Source organism: Bos taurus, chromosome 5 (genome assembly GCF_002263795.3).
Source record: "Bos taurus isolate L1 Dominette 01449 registration number 42190680 breed Hereford chromosome 5, ARS-UCD2.0, whole genome shotgun sequence".
In the NCBI taxonomy this organism is placed as follows: Eukaryota; Metazoa; Chordata; class Mammalia; order Artiodactyla; family Bovidae; genus Bos; species Bos taurus.
The window spans coordinates 97,316,289-97,339,226 of NC_037332.1; the positions used below are offsets into that span (position 1 = coordinate 97,316,289).

At 43.0% G+C, this 22,938-nt stretch overlaps 1 protein-coding gene across 1 annotated transcript in view; it reads left to right on the forward strand.

Annotated features, from left to right (window-relative positions):
- DUSP16 (dual specificity phosphatase 16) overlaps positions 1–20,825 on the forward strand; it is a 93,801-nt gene extending 72,976 nt beyond the window's left edge. Inside the window, exons 6-8 of the mRNA XM_024992619.2 lie at positions 6,025–6,184; positions 13,293–13,416; positions 17,132–20,825. Coding sequence (XP_024848387.1) covers positions 6,025–6,184; positions 13,293–13,416; positions 17,132–18,248 — 1,401 coding nt within the window. The 3' untranslated portion in view covers positions 18,249–20,825. The remainder of the gene's footprint in view (positions 1–6,024; positions 6,185–13,292; positions 13,417–17,131) is intronic.
- The last annotated feature ends 2,113 nt before the right edge of the window (positions 20,826–22,938 follow it).

The following is a 22,938-nucleotide window of genomic DNA, read 5'->3' on the forward strand; positions in this document are numbered from 1 at the left end:
AGGAGAAGGATATGTAAAAAGATTCCTTTCTTTAAGGAGCATTGTTGAGAAAGGCCCAAAAGGCTTTTATCTCCAGCCCCTTGGTCGGGAACACTGGAGATCAGATGGTGGCAGAAAACCTTCAGTCATGTGCAGATGTCGCCATAGTAAACACTGAGATCGTCACAGCCCGACTGTTAGCCCCGCGGCAGCCCCTGAGACCTTCTGAACGTGAGGGTCAATCACTTTGAGCTCGCTTAGCTCCAAAAACTACTTCTTGACGTTGTTATCTCACAGTTGAGAGGGCTTCATACCTGATCTGGATTTGCTCAGTCTACCTTTTATGTAAAACAGAATATATTCATTGTGCCAAATGTGGTAAATGAAGGGATTAGGGAGTTAGCAGGAGGCTAAAAAAGGAAGAAAATGACCAAACAAAAAGATTTGTAGAGGGGGTAGCGTTCCTAGAAAAGAAGTGACCATGGTTGCTGAGAAGAGAATGATTTCAGGCTGAAAACATTTCCTGAGAGGCAGCAGCGGATGACTAAATGAAGTGTGTCATAGGCTTGACTGGAAAATGGCAGACAGGGATGATAGTTGAACAAACACATACCGACCACAACTACGTACCTGGTGCTAAAGGTAGAAAAACAAGCAAGGTTTAGTCCAAGATCTCAGTGCTTAATAGGATATATAAGAATTATCTGCTAGTGATAACACAGTATGCTCTGTATTTTACTAATAGCATGTCCAAAGTCCTTTGGACAAGCAGAGAACAGAATGGTTAATTATGCACCAATAGAAGGGTTCATAGGAAGGTTAAAGCAGAAAAGTGGTAGAGTCATCAGGAGGAATAGGGCCTTCTTGGAACTGGTGTGAACAACATTGAGGAAGGCTGGTGCACATGGTATGCTGGGTATTTGAAGGTTGTATGGGACAGGAGCGGGCAGTGAGACATGGTGAAAATGAGTGTGCATAAAACACACAGCCCCTGTTTAATGACAAGAAAGGATACTGTAGTTGTTGTTCAGTTCAGGTTTGGAGAGGAGAACACTGCAAATTTAAGAGATCTGTGGCAGCTTTTCTGCTCTCATGGTGTAGGCTGCTGGCTGAGCAGTGCCTGAGAATAGAGAGAAGGGGTGATGGGAGGCGTTGATGCTGCAAAGGTTTGACCACGTTTGGAGGGGAGTGGTGAGGAAGAGAAACGGGATGAAAGGATCCCATTTTTTAGCTCAAGTGTCTGGGTGGATATTATTACCAAACCCAGTTTTGGATTACAGAGAGGAAAGAAGAATTTGGAGCAGAGAAGGGAGAAAGAGAATGTGCTGTTTCTGAGTTTGAAAGTTTTGAGGGACATCTGAATAAAGATATCTAGGAAGCAGCTGGAAATATGGATCAAAAATTGAAGTGTGTGTGTGTGTTTATTTAAGAGTCATCAGCATGTAGAGACATGGAAATAGTCAGCCTTCAGAGAGAGTATTTAGAGCCAGGAGATGGCCCAGGACTGTATCTTAGAGAACAGTTGGGAAGGACTGTATCTTCCCAACATGTTCAGTGCGGGAAGAAAATGTTCATGTTGTGTGTGCATATGTTCTGAAGTCACGGTACAAAACAAACAAAAGTATTCTAGCATACTTCCAAATCTTGTAAATCAATGCACTTATTCATGCATTTTGGGGATTACATCTAACATGGTCATAATAAATTTACATAGTTGCCAAGGAGGGGGAAGTCATAGTAGACTGTCATGGTTTAATTTTGTATTCTTTGTTCCACTTCTCTAGTAACGAAGATAATAGACAGTTGACCGTATTAGTGATGTGTGATTTTTTAAACAGTCTTTTTGCCCTTAAAAAGTTCTGCTTTAAAGCCTCGATTTAAAAAAAAGTCTTGATAAATGTAAAGAAACTTAAATCATATCAAGCATCTTTTCCAGCCACAATGCTATAATATTAGAGATCAACTACAAGAAAAAGCTACAGAAAAACAAACATGTGGAGGCTAAACAATATGCTACTAAACAACCAATGGATCATTGAAAAAGTCAGAGAAAAGTAAAAAGAACCCAGAGAGAAGTGAAAATGAAAACAGCGATCCAAAACCTATGGAATACAACAAAAGCAGCTTTGAGAGAGAAATGTATAGTGACGCAAGCTACCTCAGGAAACAGAAAGTCTCAGATAGCGACCTCATGCCTAGAGAAAGTAGAACAAACAAAACCCAAAGTTAGTAGAAGGAAATAAAGCATAAGGATCAGAGAGGAAATAAATGAAAGTGAAAGTCGATCAGTCGTGTCTGACTCTTTGTGACCTTATGGGCTGTACAGTCCATGGAATTTTCTAGGCCAGAATACTGGAGTGGGTAGCCTTTCCCTTCTCCAGGGGTTCTTCCTAACCCAGGGATTGAACCCAGGTCTCCCTCATTGCAGGCGGATTCTTTACCGGCTGAGCCACACAGGAAGCCCAATAAATGAAATAGAGGCTAAAAAAACAGTAGAAAAGATGAATAAAAGCTGGTTCTTTGAAAAGATAAACAAAATTGATAAACCTTTAGCTAGACTCAATAAGAAAAAAAGGAAGCGAGTTCAAACCAATAAAATCAGAGGTGACAAAGGAGAAGTTACAACTGATGCCACAGAAATAAGAAGATCCTAAGAGACTAGTGTGAGCAACTATATGCCAGCGAAGTGGGCAACCTGAAAGAAATGGACCGATTCTTAGAAAGGTACAATCTCCCAAGACTGAACCAGAAAGAAATAGAAAATATAAACAAATCAACTACCAGTACTAAAAATTGAATCAGTAAAAACTCCCAACAAACAAAAGTGTAGGACCGGGTAACTTTATAGGTGAATTCTAACAAACATTTAGAGAAGAGTTAACACCTATCCTGAAACTATTTCAGAAACTACAGAGGAAGGAACGCTTCTGAACTCATTCTCTGTGTCCACCACCATCACCCTGATACCGAAACCAGACAAAGATATCACACACAAAAACTTATCACTGATGAACATGGATGCAAAAATCCTCAACAAAATACTAGCAAACCGACTCCAGCGATATATTAAAAGGTTCAGACAACATGATCAAGTGGGATTTATCCCAAGGATGCAAAGATTTTTCAGTGTCTGCAGATACCATATCTACCACATTCACCAACTGAAGAATAAAAATCACATGAGTATCTCATATACAGAAAAAGCTTTTGATAAAATTCAGCATCCGTTTATGGGTAAAAAAAAAAACTCTTCGGAAAGTAGGCATACAAAAACGTTGAAAAATGAAGTGAATTCCCTAGCAGTCTAGTGGTTGCTGCTGCTGCTAAGTCACATCAGTCGTGTCCGACTCTGTGCGACCCCACAGACGGCTGCCCACCAGGCTCCCCCGTCCCTGGGATCCTCCAGGCAAGAACACTGGAGTGGGTTGCCATTTCCTTCTCCGATGCATGAAAGTGAAAAGTGAAAGTGAAGTTGTTCAGTCATGTCCGACTCTAGCAACCCCATGGACTACAGCCTACCAGGCTCCTCTGTCCATGGGATTTTCCAGGCAAAAGTACTGGAGTGGGGCAATTCCATTTCAGGGGGCACAGGTTTGATCCCTAGTCAAGAAATGTGGGATCCACCCCCCACATGCCACAGCACAACCAAAAAAGGAGGGGGTGTTGAAAGTGGGCATAGAGGGACCATACCTCAACATAATAAAGGCCATATATGACCCCTGACATTATAGTCAACAGTGAAAGGCTGAAAGCATGTCCTCTAAGATCAGGAATAACACAAGAATGCCCAGTCTTGCCATTTTTATTCAACATTGTTTTGGAAGTCCTAGCCACAGAAATCAAAGAAGGCAAAAGGAATTCAAATAGGAAAATAAGTAAAACTGTCATTGTTTGCAGATGACATGATGCTATAGATAGAAAATCCTCAAGATGTTACTAGAAAACTACTAGAGCTCATCAATGAATTCAGTAAAGTTGCTGGATACAAAGTTACTATACAAACATAGGTTGCATTTCTATACTCTTAACAACAGAGTATCAGAAAGAGAAATTAAGGAAATAGTACCGCTAACCATTGCATTAAAAAGAATAAAAGACCCAGGAATAACCTACCTAAGCAGAGAAAAGACCTGTGTTCTGAAAACTGTAAGATCCTGATGAAAGAAATCACACAGCAAAAATGGAAAGATATACCATGTCTTTGGATTGGAAGAATCAGTATCGTTAAAATGAGCATACTACCCAAGGCAATCTATAGATGCAGTGCAATTCCTGTCAAATTACCAATGGCATTTTTCATAGAACTCGGACAAAAAAAAATTAAATTTGTATAGAGACACAGAAGACCCAGAAGAACCAAGACAATCTTGTGAAAGAAGAATGAAGCTGGAGGACTCGTACACCCTTACTTCAGACTATACTACAAATTTACAGTAATCAAAACGGTAGGGCACAAAAACAGATATGTACATCAGTGGAATGGGGTAGAAAGCCCAGAAGTAAACCCACACACTTATGGTCAATTAATCTGTGACCAAGGAGGCAAGAATATACAATGGAGAAAAGACAGTCTCTTCAATAAATGGTACTGGGAAAACTAGACAGCTTCATGTAAAAGAATGAAATCAGAATGTTTTCTAACACCATAAACAAAAATAACTCAAAATGGGTTAAAGAATTAAATTTAAGACTGAAAACCATAAAACTCCTAGAGGAAAACATAGGCAGAACAGACTTAGACATAAATTGTAGCAATACTTTTTTGGAACCATCTTCTAGAGTAATGGAAAATAAAAACAAACAAATGGAACCTAATTAAACTTTTAAAAGCTTCTGCACAGCAAAGGAAACCATAAACAAAATGAAAAGACAACCTACAGACTGGAGAAAATATTTGCAAATGATGCCACAGACGGGATTAATTTCTAAAATATACAAACAGCTCATATAGCTTAATATCAAAAAAGCAGCTCAATTAAAAAATGGGTATAAGACCTAAATAGACATTTCTCTAAAGAAGACGTGCAGATGGCCAGGAGGTATATGGAAAGATGTTCATATTGCTAATCATTAGAGAAACGCAAATCCAAACAACGAGGTATCACCTCACACCAGTCAGGATGGACAGCATTAAAGAGTCTACAAATAATACCTGCACTGTTGCTGAGAAGGTAAATTGTTACAGCCAGTATGGAGAACGGTATTGCAGTTCCTTAAAAAAACTAACCATATGATCCTGCAGCCCCACTCCCGGCATATATCTGGAGAAAAGTATAAATAGAAAAGATACATTCACCCTAATATTCACTGTAGCATTATTGACAATAGCCAAAACATGGAAGCAACCCAAGTGCCCTTCAACAAATGAGTGGATGAAGAAGATGTGATGTATATATATAATGCTTGTGTATATATATACATGTACATACACACAATGGAATACTACTCAACCATTAAAAAGAATGAAATAATGCTATTTTCAGCGATATGGATGGACCTAGGCATTATCATACTAAATGAAGTCAGAGAAAGACATATCATCTGATATCACTTATATGTAGAATCGAAGAAAAATGATACAGATGAACCTATATGCAAAACAGAAACAGACTCACAGATGAAGAAAACAACTTTTGGTTACCAGAAGCGAAAGCTGGGAGGGAGCAGATAGATGAGGAATTTGGGTTTAACATGTAAATATGTAAAATAGATAAACAACAAGGACCTGCTGTATAGCACAGGGAACTAAATTCAGTATTCTGTAATAAACTATAAAAAAAGAATATGTAATATGTATAACTGAATCCCTTTGCTGTACACTTGAAACTAACACAATGTTATAAATTAACTATACTTCAGTTTTTAAAAATTCTGCTTTAAACTTGTCTTCATGTGTCATTGTGCTAGGTTTTTGGATTTTACCAACTGAATGAAATCTAATCGCTTCAAGGAAACTAGTCATTTTAATCCTAATGTTAAGTTTTTCTCTTTAAAAGTGATCATACTATTACATTACATCACTTTAATTGTTCTTTCCTTCCCTAGGAGCTGATGCAACAGAATGGGATTGGTTATGTTTTAAATGCCAGCAATACCTGCCCCAAGCCTGACTTTATCCCCGAATCTCATTTCCTGAGAGTGCCTGTGAATGATAGCTTTTGTGAGAAAATTTTGCCGTGGTTGGACAAATCAGTGGATTTTATTGGTAAGTAGCTCAAGTGGTATTACAAATCCTTTGGGTTATAGTCTCGTGTATGAGTATACCCTTTCCTCCCCTTTTCTCTCATTAGAGAAAAGGAACCTACTTCACAGATTTTTTCAAAAGTCTGAAAACAGACATGATGCTGCTTGTCTCATTCAGTGGCCAGGTGACGTGTGTATGCTGTGCTGTCCCTAAGGGACTGGCCTTGTGACATCTTAGCTAACTCGAACATTCCCAGGGTTAAGCCTGGTGGGATCTTTGATTACAGATTTGCGAGTGTTTGAAAATGGGTTAAACTTTCTGGGATTAAACTTGCCACCCACTTCATCAGATCCTATAAAAGACTTTTGGAAACGCTGGTGGCATTCCTTAACCTGTTTCTGCCTTGCTGCTGTGCTTTCCCCAGAGAACAGCCCAGTCCTGTGGAAACTAATCCCATTACATTTAAAGTTTTTATGTCACAAGATCCCTAAGCCTCCGTCTGTGTGCCAGCAATTTCAAGTATTAATAGTATTGGGTCTAATGAAATTCCAACACACACACTCACATTCGTGTGATCGGTCCTTGGCGATGACTGTGACAGGGTCTGGTCTGGATGGTACTTTGTTCTGCTCACTGGGCCCGTCAGCCCTGGAGCCTCCCAATTCCCAGCTTCTGGCACTGCTATGACATTTTTGGTGCCTTGAAATCAGGTCTGCTGGTAGGAAATCAGTGACGTTTACTTGAAATGTGGTTTTGATGGAAAATGGCTAAACCAACGAGATGGGTTCGTAGCTCCTGGGCAGCATGACTAGGTGTGACTCTTGATGTCCATGTGAGGAGTTTTCGTTGGTTTTCCCCCTAGTCATGAGCTGGAGCACCCTCATCCATAATTAAATACTCTTAAATTGGTTACCGAAAGGTTTTTTTTAAAAAAAGAACTGATTCCTTTTAAACAATGTAACTATGTAAATTAAGCCCCTCACTCTATCCTTTCATCTGTGAGAGGAATTTTCTAGACAGCGCTTTTGGAACTTAGGGTAATTCTGAAACAGATCCCCCTTTTCTCAAGAGTTCAGATGGCCAAGACTTCTCCTCTTCCATAGGCATGCATCCTGTGAAACACCAGACAGTAAATGGCTTAGATAATTTGCATGAAAATCATAACAAACAAAACTCCTGTAATTAATTTTTCCCGCCATTCTACTTATAGGAAGTATTCAGCATATCATTCAGTGTTTGCCTCTTTGAAAGACGACAGTTATAGTTAATGTTCCCATTAAATGTCACATTGATCTGGAGATAATTGGCTCTGGTTTCAGCTAAAAGTACGGTTTCAGAGTCTAAATTCAGAAGAAACCTGATTCTGTTAAGTCATGACAGTGTCTAAGCTTTAGGAGGGTTGGTAGGAAAGAGAGAACTTTGCCTCCAGCTTACTTTTCTTCGACTTCATGGGAGCTATTGGCCGCTTTTAATTCATACAAAAGGAACTTTACTATGTTCCAAGTTGGTGAGATACATACCCAAATATATATTGTAATTGTATATCTGAAGATATTTTTACTCACCAGTAGTTCACTTGCTTGGCCCTATTTACTGTTAGGGTCACCACCCTTTTCCCACCCAGATCATCCAGTGCAATACCTCCAGCCCACTGTGGAATTCAGCCTGTGTTCACTGGAGGTGCTAGTCTCCTCCAGGCCATTTAAAGCCTTGGTTAGTCATGGCAGAGAATATAAAGATGTACCCTCGTACAGGACTTAGTAACTTACAGGCTCATACTTTTTATTATTCAGATTAAATTTCAGTAAGTTCCTGGGTTTGTTGGAAAGGCTCAGGTTTGAGTGTTGCCTTTGCTTTTAGGAGAGGGAGGCAGAGGTGAGCGCAGTTGCCTGTCTGTGCCTGGGACCCTGACCAGGCCCCCAGGCCAGCTGGCTGTTGGTACAACTCCTGCCCCATTTCACCCACAGCAAACTCAGGGCTTTTGTAGGCAATACAGGGAGGTAATTAAGAGGATATACTTTGGAGCCAAACTGTATTTGAGTCCTGCCTCCCTTGGTTATCAGTTAAGTGATTCTGGGTGAGTTACTAAAATTTCTCTGTTCCTTAGTCTACTGATCTGATGACTGAAGACAATGTATTTATCTTATAAGGTATATTGTATACCTGTATATACCTTATAAAGATATTGTATAGATTAAAATAGATAATACATATAAACACTTTGCACAGTGTCCGACTTGTAACTGGCTCTTAAATAGTTCAGTTCGGTTCAGTTCAGTTGCTCAGTCGTGTCCGACTCTTTGTGACTCCATGAATCGCAACACGCCAGCCCTCCCTATCCATCACCAACTCCCGGAGTTCACTCAAACTCACATCCATTAAGTTGGTGATGCCATCCAGCCATCTCATCCTCTGTCATCCCCTTTTCCTCCTGCCCCCAATCCCTCCCAGCATCAGAGTCTTTTCCAGTGAGTCAACTCTTCCCATGAGGTGGCCAAAGTACTGGAGTTTCAGCTTTAGCATCATTCCTTCCAAAGAACACCCAGGGCTGACCTCCTCTAGAATGGACTGGTTGGATCTCCTTGCAGTCCAAGGGACTCTCAAGAGTCTTCTCCAATACCACAGTTCAGAAGCATCAATTCTTTGGTGCTCAGCTTTCTTCACAGTCCAACTCTCACATCCAAAAATGACCACTGGAAAAACCATAGCCTTGACTAGACAGACCTTTTTGGCAAAGTAATGTCTCTGCTTTTGAATATGCTATCTAGGTTGGTCATAACTTTCCTTCCAAGGAGTAAGTGTCTTTTAATTTCATGGCTGCAGTCACCATCTGCAGTGATTTTGGAGCCCAAAAAAAGTAAAGTCTGACACTGTTTCCACTGTTTACCCATCTATTTCCCATGAAGTGATGGGATCAGATGCCGTGATCTTCGTTTTCTGAATGTTGAGCTTTCAGACAACTTTTTCACTCTCCTCTTTCACTTTCATCAAGAAGCTTTTTAGTTCCTCTTCACTTTCTACCATAGGGTGGTGTCATCTGCATATCTAAGGTTATTGATATTTCTCTTGGCAATCTTGATTCCAGCTTGTGCTTCTTCCAGTCCGACATTTCACATGATATACTCTGCATATAAGTTAAATAAGCAGGGTGACAATATACAGCCTTGACGTACTCCTTTTCCTATTTGGAACCAGTCTGTTGTTCCATGTCCAGTTCTAACTGTTGCTTCCTGACCTGCATATAGGTTTCTCAAGAGGCAGGTCAGGTGGTCTGGTATTCCCATCTCTTGAAGAGTTTTCCACAGTTTATTGTGATCCACACAGTCAAAGGCTTTGGCATAGTCAATAAAGCAGAAATAGATGTTCTTTTGGAACTCTCTTGCTTTTTCGATGATCCAGCGTATGTTAGCAATTTGATCTCTGGTTCCTCTGCCTTTTCTAAAACCAGCTTGAACATCTGGAATTTCACGGTTCACATAGTGCTGAAGCCTGGCTTGGAGAATTTTGAGCTTTACTTTACTAGCATGTGAGATGAGTGCAATTGTGCAGTAGTTTGAGCATTCTTTGGCATTGCCTTTCTTTGGGATTGGAATGAAAACGGACCTTTTCCAGTCCTGTGGCCACTGCTGAGTTTTCCAAATTTGCTGGCATATTGAATGCAGCACTTTCACAGCATCATCTTTCAGGATTTGGAATAGCTCAACTGGAATTCCATCACCTCCACTAGCTTTGTTCGTAGTGATGCTTTCCAAGGCCCACTTGACTTCACATTCCAGAATGTCTGGCTCTAGGTGAGTGATCATACCATCATAATTATCTTGGTCATGAAGATCTTTTTTGTATAATTCTCCTGTGTATTCTTGCTACCTCTTCTTAATATCTTCTGCTTCTGTTAGGTCCATACCATTTCTGTCCTTTATCGAGCCCGTCTTTGCATGAAATGTTCCCTTGGTATCTCTAATTTTCTTGAAGAGATCTCTAGTCTTCCCCATTCTGTTGTTTTCCTCTGTTTCTTTGCATTGATCACTGAGGAAGGCTTTGTTATCTCTTCTTGCTATTCTTTGGAACTCTGCATTCAGATGCTTACATCTTTCCTTTTCTCCTTTGCTTTTCGCTTCTCTTCTTTTCACAGCTATTTGTAAGGCCTCCCCAGACAGCCATTTTGCTTTTTTGCATTTCTTTTCCCTGGGCATGGTCTTGATCCCTGTCTCCTGTACAGTGTCACGAACCTCAGTCCGTAGTTCATCAGGCACTCTATCAGATCTTAAATAGTAGCTGAATTAAAAAATTATATGAGAAGCCTTTTTTTTTTCTTAGAGGTGTACTCTGTCTCCTCAGTTATTCCTCCATTTTCACCTTTGTAACTTCTCCCCTTCATCCATTTCATTTGCTATCTTTTTTTTAATTAATTAGTTTTTCAATTGAAGGATAATTCTTTTACAGAATTGTGTAGGTTTCTGTAAGATATCAACATGAATCAGCCATAGGTATATACATATGTCCCCTCCCTCTTGAACTACCCCCCACATCCTTTTTTTTAACCTAGAATTGATAAAAGAAAAAAATAGGCAAAATTGAAAAATATATATATCTTTTTCTTATCCTTGGATTGTTGTAGTGGCAACCTGCTTTTGTTTTAATTTCCAGTTTTCCCCATCCATGCCTTCTTATTGCCCCTATTCAGCACCTGCAGAGGCTATTTAAGTGTCTCGGGTCCTTCGCCCGAGTTTCCCAGACTCTCCAGTGGCTGCTCCCCACCTCTGAACCTCCTGTTCAGTCCCTTCCCATCCAGCATGCACCAGGCAAGACTCTCTTCTGAGCAGTGGTCCAGCCGCACTGTGGGTCTTTGTTGAATGTTTGGCTTCTCTCCTCCAGGCCTATGGGCATTCCTTCCTTTGCCTTAAGAGACTCAGCTTAGCACACAGTTCTGATAAGAAATGTATTCTAATGAGCTCCACTTCATATAATCACTTTTTAATTAGATTTTTAAAATGCACCATCCAAACAGTTGTAATTGTAAAAGCAGTGTAAGTACCACACGGAAAATTTGAAAAACAGAGAAGAGGAAACCTATACCCTCAACATCCTAACGCATCTGTTATCATCATCACTTTATTTCCTCCTTGCATTTTTCAATTTTTTTATGAAGATTACCTTTTAAAATATGTATCGGCCAGCCAGCCTGTGTATACAGGGTTTATACTGTGTGCTCAGTGTTCAGTACTTTGGGAGAGTGTTAGAAGCAAAACCCTTCTCGGCCCTTCGAGTCTAGTTCTGAGATAATTATTAAAAATGAGAGAATACTGTCAACATTAAAAAAATATTAAAAATATTTCAAGCCAGCCTATTTCCAGTAAGAATTTGAAGCAGCTTACAGGAAGAGGTTGGGACCAGAAGGTAACACACATTCACCCATATCACCATTAAAATGAGATGGAAGATCAAGAACCAAGTAATACGTGGCTAGCAAAAGTACAGTAAAATCCGAATCAGAGTTCCTTATTGACATTGAGTGAAAACCTTGGCTTTGAGCTTCTCAGTAGCCAAGGTTAAAAAGGAGGTACTAAGAGCAGTCTAGGCTAAATACTGCCTAGTAAAGAGGAGGAAGAGAGCTGTGGAGGCCCAGGGAGCCGTGGACTTTGTGGACATGCGTTTATGTACCGTTATGTTGTACAGTGTGTCCTTCTTTCTTTGTTTCAATGCTGTCTTGTATCCCTTTGTTATTGTTTTATTGTGTTTGATTTCTCTATTTAAAGGGAGGCTGCTTGATTGTTCATGTTCTACCTCAAAGCCCTTCAGTGTTCTGTACATAACAAATAATACATCATGTAGGTTAGATGTTTGTAATATGTATAACAGAGGTGGTGAGGCTGGAGTGGCCTTGTATTATTCAACTGCCAGAGCAGAGTCCCTGGGATACCTGTTAATTACAAGAATATTAACATAAGGCTTGGTAAACTTTTGGTAGTTAATCAGTGAAAACAGGAATGAAAAGGGAAGTTGATGGCAGCAGGTAAGCACACAGGAAAACTGTTCAGAACTGAGGCAGGCATAGTACCGACTGAAATGGTGGTGGCTTCCAGGCTCTGGGGTAACTTCATCCTTACCCACGAGAAAGCTTTTAAAGCTCATCTACAGTGAGAGGTGGCAGGACTGTGAGATTGAATTTACTTGGTTCTTGGTTCTAACAGAGTCCTACCATGTTACGGGCAATTAGCATGACGCAGTGTGACAGTATGACCTCAGAGGTCAAAGTTCCCTTGGTCCTCATTAAAGTGACTTATGAAACCTGATTCACGGTGCACACATGGTTTCTCCATGAGTTCAGCAAATAAAGTTCAGTGAGCCACTTTATGTCGTAGCACAAAGTCTCCTGGAGAAAAATGGGGAAACTCTTTTCTATGAGGAAGATGGGTTCTGAGTTGGCATTTAAAGTTCTTGACGTGGCATCTTTTACATTTGATGTCGTGTCACTGTGACTAGGTCTCTCCCCTCCCCAGCGCCCTGCTTTTTACACAGTAATGTGTATTACATATGTTTAAAATGAAAAAGTGCTTTTAAAATTTAATCTCATATGTTTAAATCATTATTAGGTCATACACCTAAAATACAACATTATATGTCAGTTGATTCCTCAAAACTAGAAAAAGGTCTCTTACATAATTAGCAAAAAGCTGAAGTGTCAGACAACATGGGTAAACAGAATATTAGCTAAAATCATAGGATTTTGGATGTTATTTTCTTTTATACTATTCTGTATTTCTGAAGTTTTCTATGCCAGGCAAGTAGAATCATGTGATCATAATCTATGATTTATACTCAGGGAGAGTAATTAAAATGATACATAATATAAAAAATGCAGTGAAATGTATTGAATGAGAGGTAACCTGGATTAGGGACAACTTGCTTATTAACACATGTGGGGACCTTCTCTGTTCTCTGTGAAAATGGTGGGGAAATCATGTTCCCCTACCTCCTTAAAAGAGTATTGAAAGGAAAAATAGCTAAGTATCAAGAGAGGGGCTTTACTTTGCATCAGCAGGTGAAGGACATTGTGTGAGTAAATGGAAACACCGTTTCACTGCTGAACAAAGTTGTTAGTGATCTTTTCTGAATTTGACTCCTACAGAGAAAGCAAAAGCCTCCAATGGATGTGTTCTCGTGCACTGCTTGGCGGGGATCTCCCGCTCCGCCACCATCGCCATCGCCTACATCATGAAGAGGATGGATATGTCCTTGGATGAAGCTTACAGGTGAGGGCAGGAACATGCCCTATGTGAGTGGCTTCTCCTTTGACCTGAATCCTCAGGAGATACGAGTGGGTAACCACAATTATTTTAGTTAACACTCTACAGGTGACTTGATTTTTAAATGTTTAAAGATTGGAGAAAAATGTATTTTTATAATTTAGCACTAATTCTACCCTCCCATGTATGAAGTTCATCCTCAGCTGCTTTATTGAGTTTGAAAAAAGTGAAGTGTGTTAGACGCTCAGTCAAGTCCAACTCTTTGAGACCCCATGGACTGTGGGCCGCCAGGGTCCTCTGCCCATGAGGTTCTCCAGGCAAGAATACTGGAGTGGGTTGCCATTCCCTTCTCCAGAGGATCTTCATGACCCAGGGTTCGAACCTGGGTCTCCTGCACTGCAGGCGGATTCTTTACCATCTGAGCCACCTGGGAAGCCCTGAGTTTTTTTTAAGTTTAAGAAACAGCAAATCTAGAGATCTTTCCCTAGTTGGAGAAATATCATTTGTTCTAATTTACACATGAGAAAAAATGCTCCAGGAGAATACTCATTATAGAATTCCTACTGTGCTTCAGACTCTCTCTCGCTATCACTGAGGATAAAGTCCAGTATATGTAAGTATAAAACCAAATAATTGTCAAACGCCATTCACAATCTAGACTAGCCCAGTTTTTTTTTTTTTTTTTAATATTTATTGAAGTATAATTGATTTACAGTGTTGGTAATTTCTGCTATGTGGCAAAGTGATTGAGCTATGCAGGCACATATTCTTTTTTATGTTCTCTTCCATTATGGTTTATCACAGGATATTGAATATAGAAGGACCTTGTTGTTCATCCAGCCTATATATAATAGTTGGCACCAGCTAACCCCAAGCTCCCAGTCTTTCCCTCCCCCACTTTCCTCCCCCTTGGCAATCACAGGTTTGTGCTTATGTCTGTTGCTGTTTCGTAGATATGTTCATTTGTGTTTTTGATCCCACATAGAAGTGACAGCATATGGTATTTCTCTTTCTGACTGCACTTAGTATGATAATCTCTAGGACCACCCATGTTGCTGCTGCTGGCATTATTTCATTCTTTTTCATGGCTGAGTAATATTCGTGTGTGTGTGTGTGTGTGTGCGCGCGCACATCTTCTTTATCCATTCATCTGTTGGTGGACATTTAGGTTGTTTCCGTGTCTTGGCTATTGTGAGTAGTGCTGCTGTGAACACTGGTGTGAATGTACTTTTTGAAATTATACTTTTGTTGGAGTATATGCCCAAGAGTGGGATTGCTGGATCATATGGCAACTCTATTTTTAGTTTTTTGAGGAACTTCTGTACTGTTTTCCATAGTGGCTGCACCAGTTTACCTTCCCATCAACAGTGTAAGAAGGTTCCCTTTTCTCCATAACCTCTCCAGCATGTATTATTTGTAGACTTTTCAGTGATGGCCATTTTGACTTGTGGGAGGTGATATCTCACTGTAGTTTTGATTTGCGTGTCTAATTAGCGATGGCAGACATCTTTTTCATGTCCCCATTGGCCATCTGTATGTCTTCTTTGGTGAAATATTTAGGTCTTCTGCCCATTTTTTGATTGGGTTGTTTGTATAGTTTAGAAATTAAGCCCTTGTCAGTCACATCATTTGCAAATATTTTCGCTCATTCCTTGGTTGTCTTTTTGTTTTATGGTTTCCTTTGCTGTGCAAAAGCTCCTAAGATTGATTGGTCCCATTTGTTTATTTTGGTTTTTATTTCTATCACCTTGGGAGACAGTCTTAAGAAAACATCGGTACAATTTATGTCAGAGAATGTTTTGCCTGTGTTTTCTTTTAGTTTTATGGTGTCATGTCTTATATTTAAGTCTTTAAGCCATTTTATTTTTTATGTATGATGTGAGGGTGTGTTCTAACCCCTTGATTTGCATGTGGCCGTCCATAGACTTGCCCAGATTTTGCAGTGTATCGTTTTGACTGGGTTGCCCCCAGTCTCATTCTCCAGACAGAAGGCAGCCAATGCCAGCAGCACCAAGGACTGTGGTTGTGTTGAGGGGCGTATGAAGCAGAGCCCTCTGTGCATCTTGTTGGATAGAGGTGGATAGTCTCCATGTGATAACGGATCAATAAATACATGCACACAGAACCAGGCCTGTTGTAACAATAGGATTTTTTTTCTCAAATTGGAAAATTTGGAACAAAGAAATGAGCTACTCGAACAGCTTCTCACTGGCGGAAGGAAGTGGGGAGGCAGGAAGTAGGGAGGCAGGTCCTCCCCTGTGGCTTAGCCCCCCAAGGTCCTCCTGAATGCCACACAAACCAGCAGGAAAGGCACCCTCATATCCTCATGGGGGTCTTAGCATGAAGACTCTGTATTTACACTTGTCACAGTTGAGCCAGTTATTTCTGGCTTTGTTAATTTGCTTTAGGTTACATATTTCTAAGGAGTTTATTTTTGAGTTTTATCTTTCCTTCCTTATTTAAATTCTTAGGGTAGTTTCACTCCTTCATCTTCTGAGGCATGTCCGTGAGAGTCAGGGGCCACAGTCAGGGGCCACTAAAGAATGTATCTACTATTTCTGAGTCTTTGTTTCTGCAATGAAATGGAAAAGCTGTTTACTACTAGTTTTGATCCCTTGGTGACTCTTCTAACAAGGTGGCTACAGGAATGAATCCAGATGTTAGACCTGGTTTTGAATCCCAGCCCCATACTTTAATAACTGTGTGACTGGGGCAATTCACATAAGGACTGTATGTACCTCTGTGATGGAGGGTAGTTTTGAGGGCTGATTGAGCTAATACTCTTATTAGAGTGCATTAACATGCTGAGCAGACAGAGTCCACTGTGTGACTGGTTATTCTGTCCCATTAAATACAAAGAGCAGGGAACTGGGAAGTGTGTGCTTTGATGCTCTGGCCATCTGATACCCTCTCTCTTTTGGTCATTAATTAAAAATGTGAAATGTCTCGAAGTCACTGTGGGGACTCTGACATTGGTAAGTTGAAGGTGGCATGGCTGTTAAGCTATACTTCTGATGGGAACACCAGTGCTGGGGCAGGGTAGGGGTGAGGGTGTCCTAGGTGGTAAGGAAAGAATCATCTCTTACCAGCTGCGCTGGCAACACTGCGCATGCTGAAGTCGCTCAGTCGTGTGCGACTCTTTATGGCCCCATGGACTATAGCCCACCAGGCTCCTCCTTCCACGGGGATTCTCCAGGCAAGAGTACTAGAGTGGGTTGCCAGACCTCCTCCAGGGGATTGTCCCAAACCAGGGGTCGAACCCAGGTCTCCTGCATTGCAGGCGGATTCTTTACCATCTAAGCCACTAGGAAAGCCCGAGAAAACTGGAGTGGTTAGCCTATCCCTTCTCCAAGGAGACTTGCCAGCCCAGGAATCGAACCAGGGTCTCCTGTATTGCAGGTGGATTCTTTACCAGCGGAACTAACCAGGGAAGCCCCACTGGAGCCCTTGAGTCCTTGAAAACAGGGAGGACGAACCTAGAACTTTTGGGGCTGGGCTCCCTGCTTTCTAACATCCTCAGGGTCGTCCTGCAAAGCTCCCCAAGGCAGAGGCCCTCACCTCCCCCTCCACCCGCTCCCTGAACTTTTAAACCAGCCATCTTCCGAAGGTCTTGGGAGGACCTCTGATAATTATGTCTCACCTCTTCACTTACTGTAGCTTAATCACTTTAACAGGTCAGCTGTCAGATTCAAGCCTTTTTGGTTTTTCCCTCTCCTCACAGATTTGTGAAAGAAAAAAGACCTACTATATCTCCCAACTTCAATTTCCTGGGCCAGCTCCTAGACTACGAGAAGAGGATTAAGAGCCAGACTGGGGCCGCTGGGCCCAAGAGCAAACTGAAGCTGCTGCCCCTGGAGAAGCCAAGCGAGTCAGTCGCCGGGCCCGGCCCCGTGGAGGGCGCACAGGGGAGCCAGCTGCCCCCGGGGCCGCCCCACGGCCGCCCGGCTCCCGCTCTCTCCGAGGGGGCGGGGCCCCGGCCTGCGCCCCCCAGCACGGCCCCCGACGACGGCCCCCTGGTCCAGGCACTCAACGGGCTCCACCTGCCCCCAGACAGGCTGGAGGACAGCGGCCGCCTCAAGCGCTCCTTCTCGCTGGACATCAAGTCGGTGACCCCGACGCCCGGCGGTCTCTCATCCCCCGAGGCCGCCCTGGAGCTCTACAAGCCCGCCGCCTCCAGCCTGGAAGGCGCGGGCAAGCCCTGCCAGTTCTCTCCGGTGCAGGAGGTGTCGGAGCAGACGCCGGAGGCCAGCCCGGACAGTGAGGAGGCCCCGCCGCCCCGGCCCTCTGACGGCAGCGGCCAGGGTGCGCGGCCCCGGCCGGGGAGGCCCCTGTGGTCGCCCCTGCACCGCAGCGGGAGCGTGGAGGACCGCGGGCAGCCCCGCTTCCTCTTCGGCCTCTCGGCCAGCCAGCAGCACCTGGCCACTTCGGCCACGGGGCTGGGCCTGGAGGGCTGGCACTCGGATCTCCTGGCCCCCCAGACCTCCGCCCCGGCCCTGACCAAGAGCTGGTATTTTGCGCCAGAGCCCCCGCACTTCTACTCGGCCTCGGCCATCTACGGGGGCCGCACGGGCCACCCTGCCTTCAGCTGCAGTCAGCTGCCCACGTGCAGCGGGGACCCCGGGCATTCGGTGCGCCGGCGCCACAAGCCCGGCGACAGGGCCGACTCCCGGCGCAGCTGGCACGAGGAGAGCCCCTTCGAGAAGCAGTTCAAGCGTCGAAGCTGCCAGATGGAGTTCGGTGAGAGCATCAGGTCCGAGAACCGGTCGCGGGAGGAACTGGGCAAGGTGGGCAGCCAGTCAAGCTTTTCAGGCAGCATGGAAATCATCGAGGTCTCCTGAGCAGGAGGACACTTGTGACTCCCGTGGACAGGGCTTGTCTTGTTCACGAAAACTAATTCCCTGTAAATCTGAAATATATATATGTACATATATATTTTTGGAAAATGGAGCTATGGTGTAAAAACAACACATGGATCCACACCATTCTTTTGTAACATCTGCAGTTGAGAGAGCAGCTAATACTTCTCTCAATACAAATGGAAGGGCCCAGGCCAGCTTTCCCCCAGACACGTGACACAGTTCTATGCAATGGATTGCACATCCTCCCGTTCGTACTAGATTGAGTTCTACTTGGAGTTGGAGGACGGAAGCCCCCTCCGTTCTCTTGTTGTGCTACAAAGAGATCTCAGATCCTAGTCCTGTCTGGTCCCTTCCGTAGTGCACCTTAGCGCTGAGACTGAGCCAGCCTGTGGGTCGGGCGGGGAGACCCCGTTAGGAACAAAACCTAATGGTAAATCCACAAGGAACCATCATGTCCAAAGCTGATGCACAGATCCAAGCGCACCCGCCAGCCGCTGAGCTGGCCAGCGTCATTCTGCTGACCGACCATTAGGGGGCCTTGCCAAGACCTACTTTAGAGCAACCCCAGTACCTCAGACAAAGTCGGGGCTTTCACCACTACCAGGTCTGGTGGCCCGGTTTCTAGGCATTGTGAACAGGTAGGTAGCTAGTCACACTTTTTCACCAATTCAGACGGCCTCTGCAGGCATTTCCAGTTAGGCCTGGATGGAAGTGGTCCGGCTCCTCTTCTCGGCTTTGTGAAGAAGGAAGGTGAAGCTATCTGAGATCAACTGAACAGCCAGGAATCTGGCAGCATCATGATTAAGCTAATGTTGGGAGGCTAAATGAGTCTACCTCCCTCTTTCTAAATCAAAAGAACTGTTCAAGATGGGCTTGTTAATCTTGGGAACTAACCTGGTTTCAAGCCAGATGTGAATTTATTTGGTAGCAGAGCAGCACCCCCTTCAAGGTCTCAGCCATGCTAGGTATTTTCTATTTTGGTTTCACTGCACAGAGGTATTTTGTGAAAATGGAACAATAAAGTGGAATTTTATTGCAAACTACCAAGAGGCAGAAAACTGTGGAAGGATAAGAAGATCAAACTACTGAGGAGCAGCAGGCAGCTGTTATTTTCTCAGTGGGTTTTTTTTCCCCCTTAGCATGTGATGAAGGTGGTATTTTCTACGATTTCCTTAGGCTTTCATACTGCTAGGGCTGAGAGGCTTTCGTAAGCCAGGAATGCTCAGAACTAAACAGTATAGAAAGGTGAGGAGGAGGCGGACAAATTTTGTTTCATCGCAAACAGAATGGAAAGACACACCCACACTATTCTCAAACTACCCCCGGCATTTTTTAGTAGAAGGGACACCAAAATGGAGCGGGACCAAGTGGTCTCAGTCCGTACCTACAATCACTGTATGGAATCAACCCTGGCAGCTGAAACTAGGTGATTAGAACAAGTAAACAGTGATAGTACTTACCTGCTTTTAAATTTCCTGGCTTGAGTTTTGTCAGCTACAGTCTGGTCCTGTTTTGAAGCCTTAATTCACGTCAGCAGCTTTTTTTTTTTTTTCCAAGGGTGGTGGGTGGGTGTTCGTGTTGTTCTTTACTGTAAGTGTAGCTAGTTGCTGACTCATATCTCAGGTTTTTCTACGTGTGAGAAATGGACAGTCCTTTGAGTCGGATGTGACTTCATGTTTCTTACGGTGACTGCTAAAACCAGCATAGAATGACATGATTCAAAACTGACTTGATCGTGACAATTCTGAGCTTCATAGAACATAACTGGTTATGCACAAATAATGGGCTGTGATCTGGGTGTAAAATGGAGTGAGTAAACTGTAGGGAGTGCATTGTTACCATACTGGAAAGGTTCTGCTAAGTTTAGCTTTTCTCTGTACATGCAAATTCTGGGTGTAATCAGACCCAATTATCAAGGTTTCACACATTGATTTTTGATGTGTTATGTACACACGCACCAACCGTGTAACAGCTCCCAGCTTCCAGAGTCTGGTCACAACTGTGGAACATTTTTGAGACGTGAAAGCAGTGGCTCCAGTGCTGTATGTTTCAGGAAGGTTGTGGGATTTGGTTTTACTGAGATCTTTGGGCTGAACTGGCCTTCCAACCTTCAGGATTTCTCTTGGCCATGGTCCCCTTCCTTCCTGTGACCAGTGTGGTCCTGTGCTACAGCTTTTAGTTCTTGGTCACTAATGTCAAATAATCTGGAGACTTCCCAGCTGAGGAGCCAGCCCTGGAGCCACATGGGTGTCCATGGCCCCGGGTGGCTGGTTCTCTGCACCGTGAATCGGAGGGGGAGCGCTGGAGCCTACCAGATGATACAGAATGGTGATATTAAACAGCAGAACTAGACTTCGATGTGAGAAATGCTGGAAAATGGTTTAGGACATTTGTAAAGTTGGGTGGGAAGATGTACAAATGTTTAATATGAATATAGTGTTCTTTTGGAGTAAGGCAAGCTGTTGAATGGTTACAATTGTGCATTTCTCATTCTGATGTGTCATGAATGTTAATATGATGAAATAAAATCAAAACTGGTACCTGTTTATACATAAACATGAGAAGGGACTTCTCTCTGTAGCACGTCCAAGGGGTTAGGGAGGCCATAGTGGAGCCTGGCCTGCTGGCCTCCCATCAGAGGGTTCAGCTCAAGGTGAAATGCTGAGTCTTCAGCCTGTGTCACAGGCTCCACCTTGGACAGGGAACGCGTGTCAGAGCTAACAGTCTACTGCCGTCATCTTCATCCTTTCATGGGTACATCAGATGCACACTATGGCATAGAAACCTCAAAGGTAAACATTTGCTGACTGGCTGAATCCAGAATGGTGCAGGGTAGGAAGAAAAAAGACAAACATTCATGGTGCATTTTGTACACTTTTAGAATTCTTGTAGGAAAAACCAAGGGAAAGTAGTTATTTCAAGATCTGTTCTCCATCCTTGTCATGCACGTCCTAATAACCTCTCTGCTGCTACGTGATGACACCAGGCACGACGACTCATGAGACAAGAAGCTCAACCTCATAAGGTTGTTAGGCACAAAAAAAAAAAAAAAATGATGCATTAAACGAATAAAGCATTTACCTTCAGTGCAAGCAGACAGGATACTGATGACACTGATAATCACAGGTGACATTTCAGTTGGTTGTGAAAGGCTTCTGAGTTAGACTTAAGGAAATTTAAAAGTAAGAAGGACTGGATGGAGTGAGTGAAGACCAGAAAGAGATGTCTTGGCTAGGACCTTGCCAAAAAGTGGAGGTGGGCGTGGGACAGAGGAACAGAAAGACAAAGTGTTAGTCACTCAGTTGTGTGTGACTCTTTGTGATCCCATGGACTGTAGCCCGCCAGGCTCCTCTGTCCATGGGAGTCTCGAGGCAAAAATACTGGAGTGGTTGCCATGCCTTCCCTACCCAAGGATCAAACCCAGGTCTCCTGCATTGCAGGCAGATTCTTTACTGTCTGAGCCACCAGGGAAGGCATAGGAATAAATCTGCCTTAAGATGTAAGGTGGTAGGAGGGAGTACGTCCCTCGGTGAAAGGCTTTGGATGGGAACTTATAGGTGTTGGAAGGCCCGAAGGTCAAGCCAGTTATGACTTAGACAGACTTGAGGGCCTCTTGGGGACCACCAGCCGTAGCCGTAGCAGGCTGGCATTGAAAGGCTAGTTGGGTGTGACATGACCAAACCAGGGCTCAGGCTAAGGGGAAGCAGGGTAGGTGCAGATGTGAAGGGTCAGGCGTACACAATGGGACAAGCGAACAAGAACTTCATCATCAGGACCCTCACTGTCATTTTATCTTAGATGTTCCCGTCTGGTGGTTTACCTTTTCTGACACTAAGCAGAAATGTTTTCGGTCTAGTCAACAAAATTTAGGTCTAGGGGCTTTTTCTCTATAAATATTACTCTTCTGCTTCTCTCAATCAAAGAGGAAAGTGAGTTGTTTCTTGCATTGTGTGTGGCTCATTCATCCTTGTACAGCAAAATTATACTTGGTTATTATCTTTGAAATGTTGCAAAAATCAACCATGAGAATCACCATAGCACCAACTTGGAAGAAGTTTGCAAGTCAATCATATTGTTGCAGTTTACATACACAGATACCAAGCTGGTTATCTATATCAAAGGAATAAAAACAAGTTTCAATCCTTTGGTTCTGGCTAACACACTGGAGTCGGTTCAAAATGCTTTCTTGTAGGACATGCAGAATATGACTTTGGAGGAGGGTGTCACAAGCAAACAGGATAACTGGGAGAGGGTTATTAGCTCAGTGGTGGCCTAGCTTCTCTGGTCAGGGGAAGTATGACAGTTTCAAAGACTGTATTAAAAGCTTTTAGCATAAATCTTGCTTCACTATTTAATAAAAGCAACAGGAATTTGCCTTGATTGGTGAAGAAAATTGAATCATCAATAAGTTCCATCCTGTCTTATGTTGACACTGATGACCCTGAACAAACTCCTTAGAGTAAAGGACACACACACACACACACACACACACAGCCAGCCCACCACATAAGTACTGCTTATACTAATAAGCAACTAGATTTAGTTGCCCAAAAGGTTTTAACATTATGGTTTGAAGCATGGGAATAATTAAGTTTTCTGGTTACCCTTTCCTTCTGTAGTCCCAACATCTGCATGGGAGGTACATGCCTCGTGTGTGTGCAAGAAATTC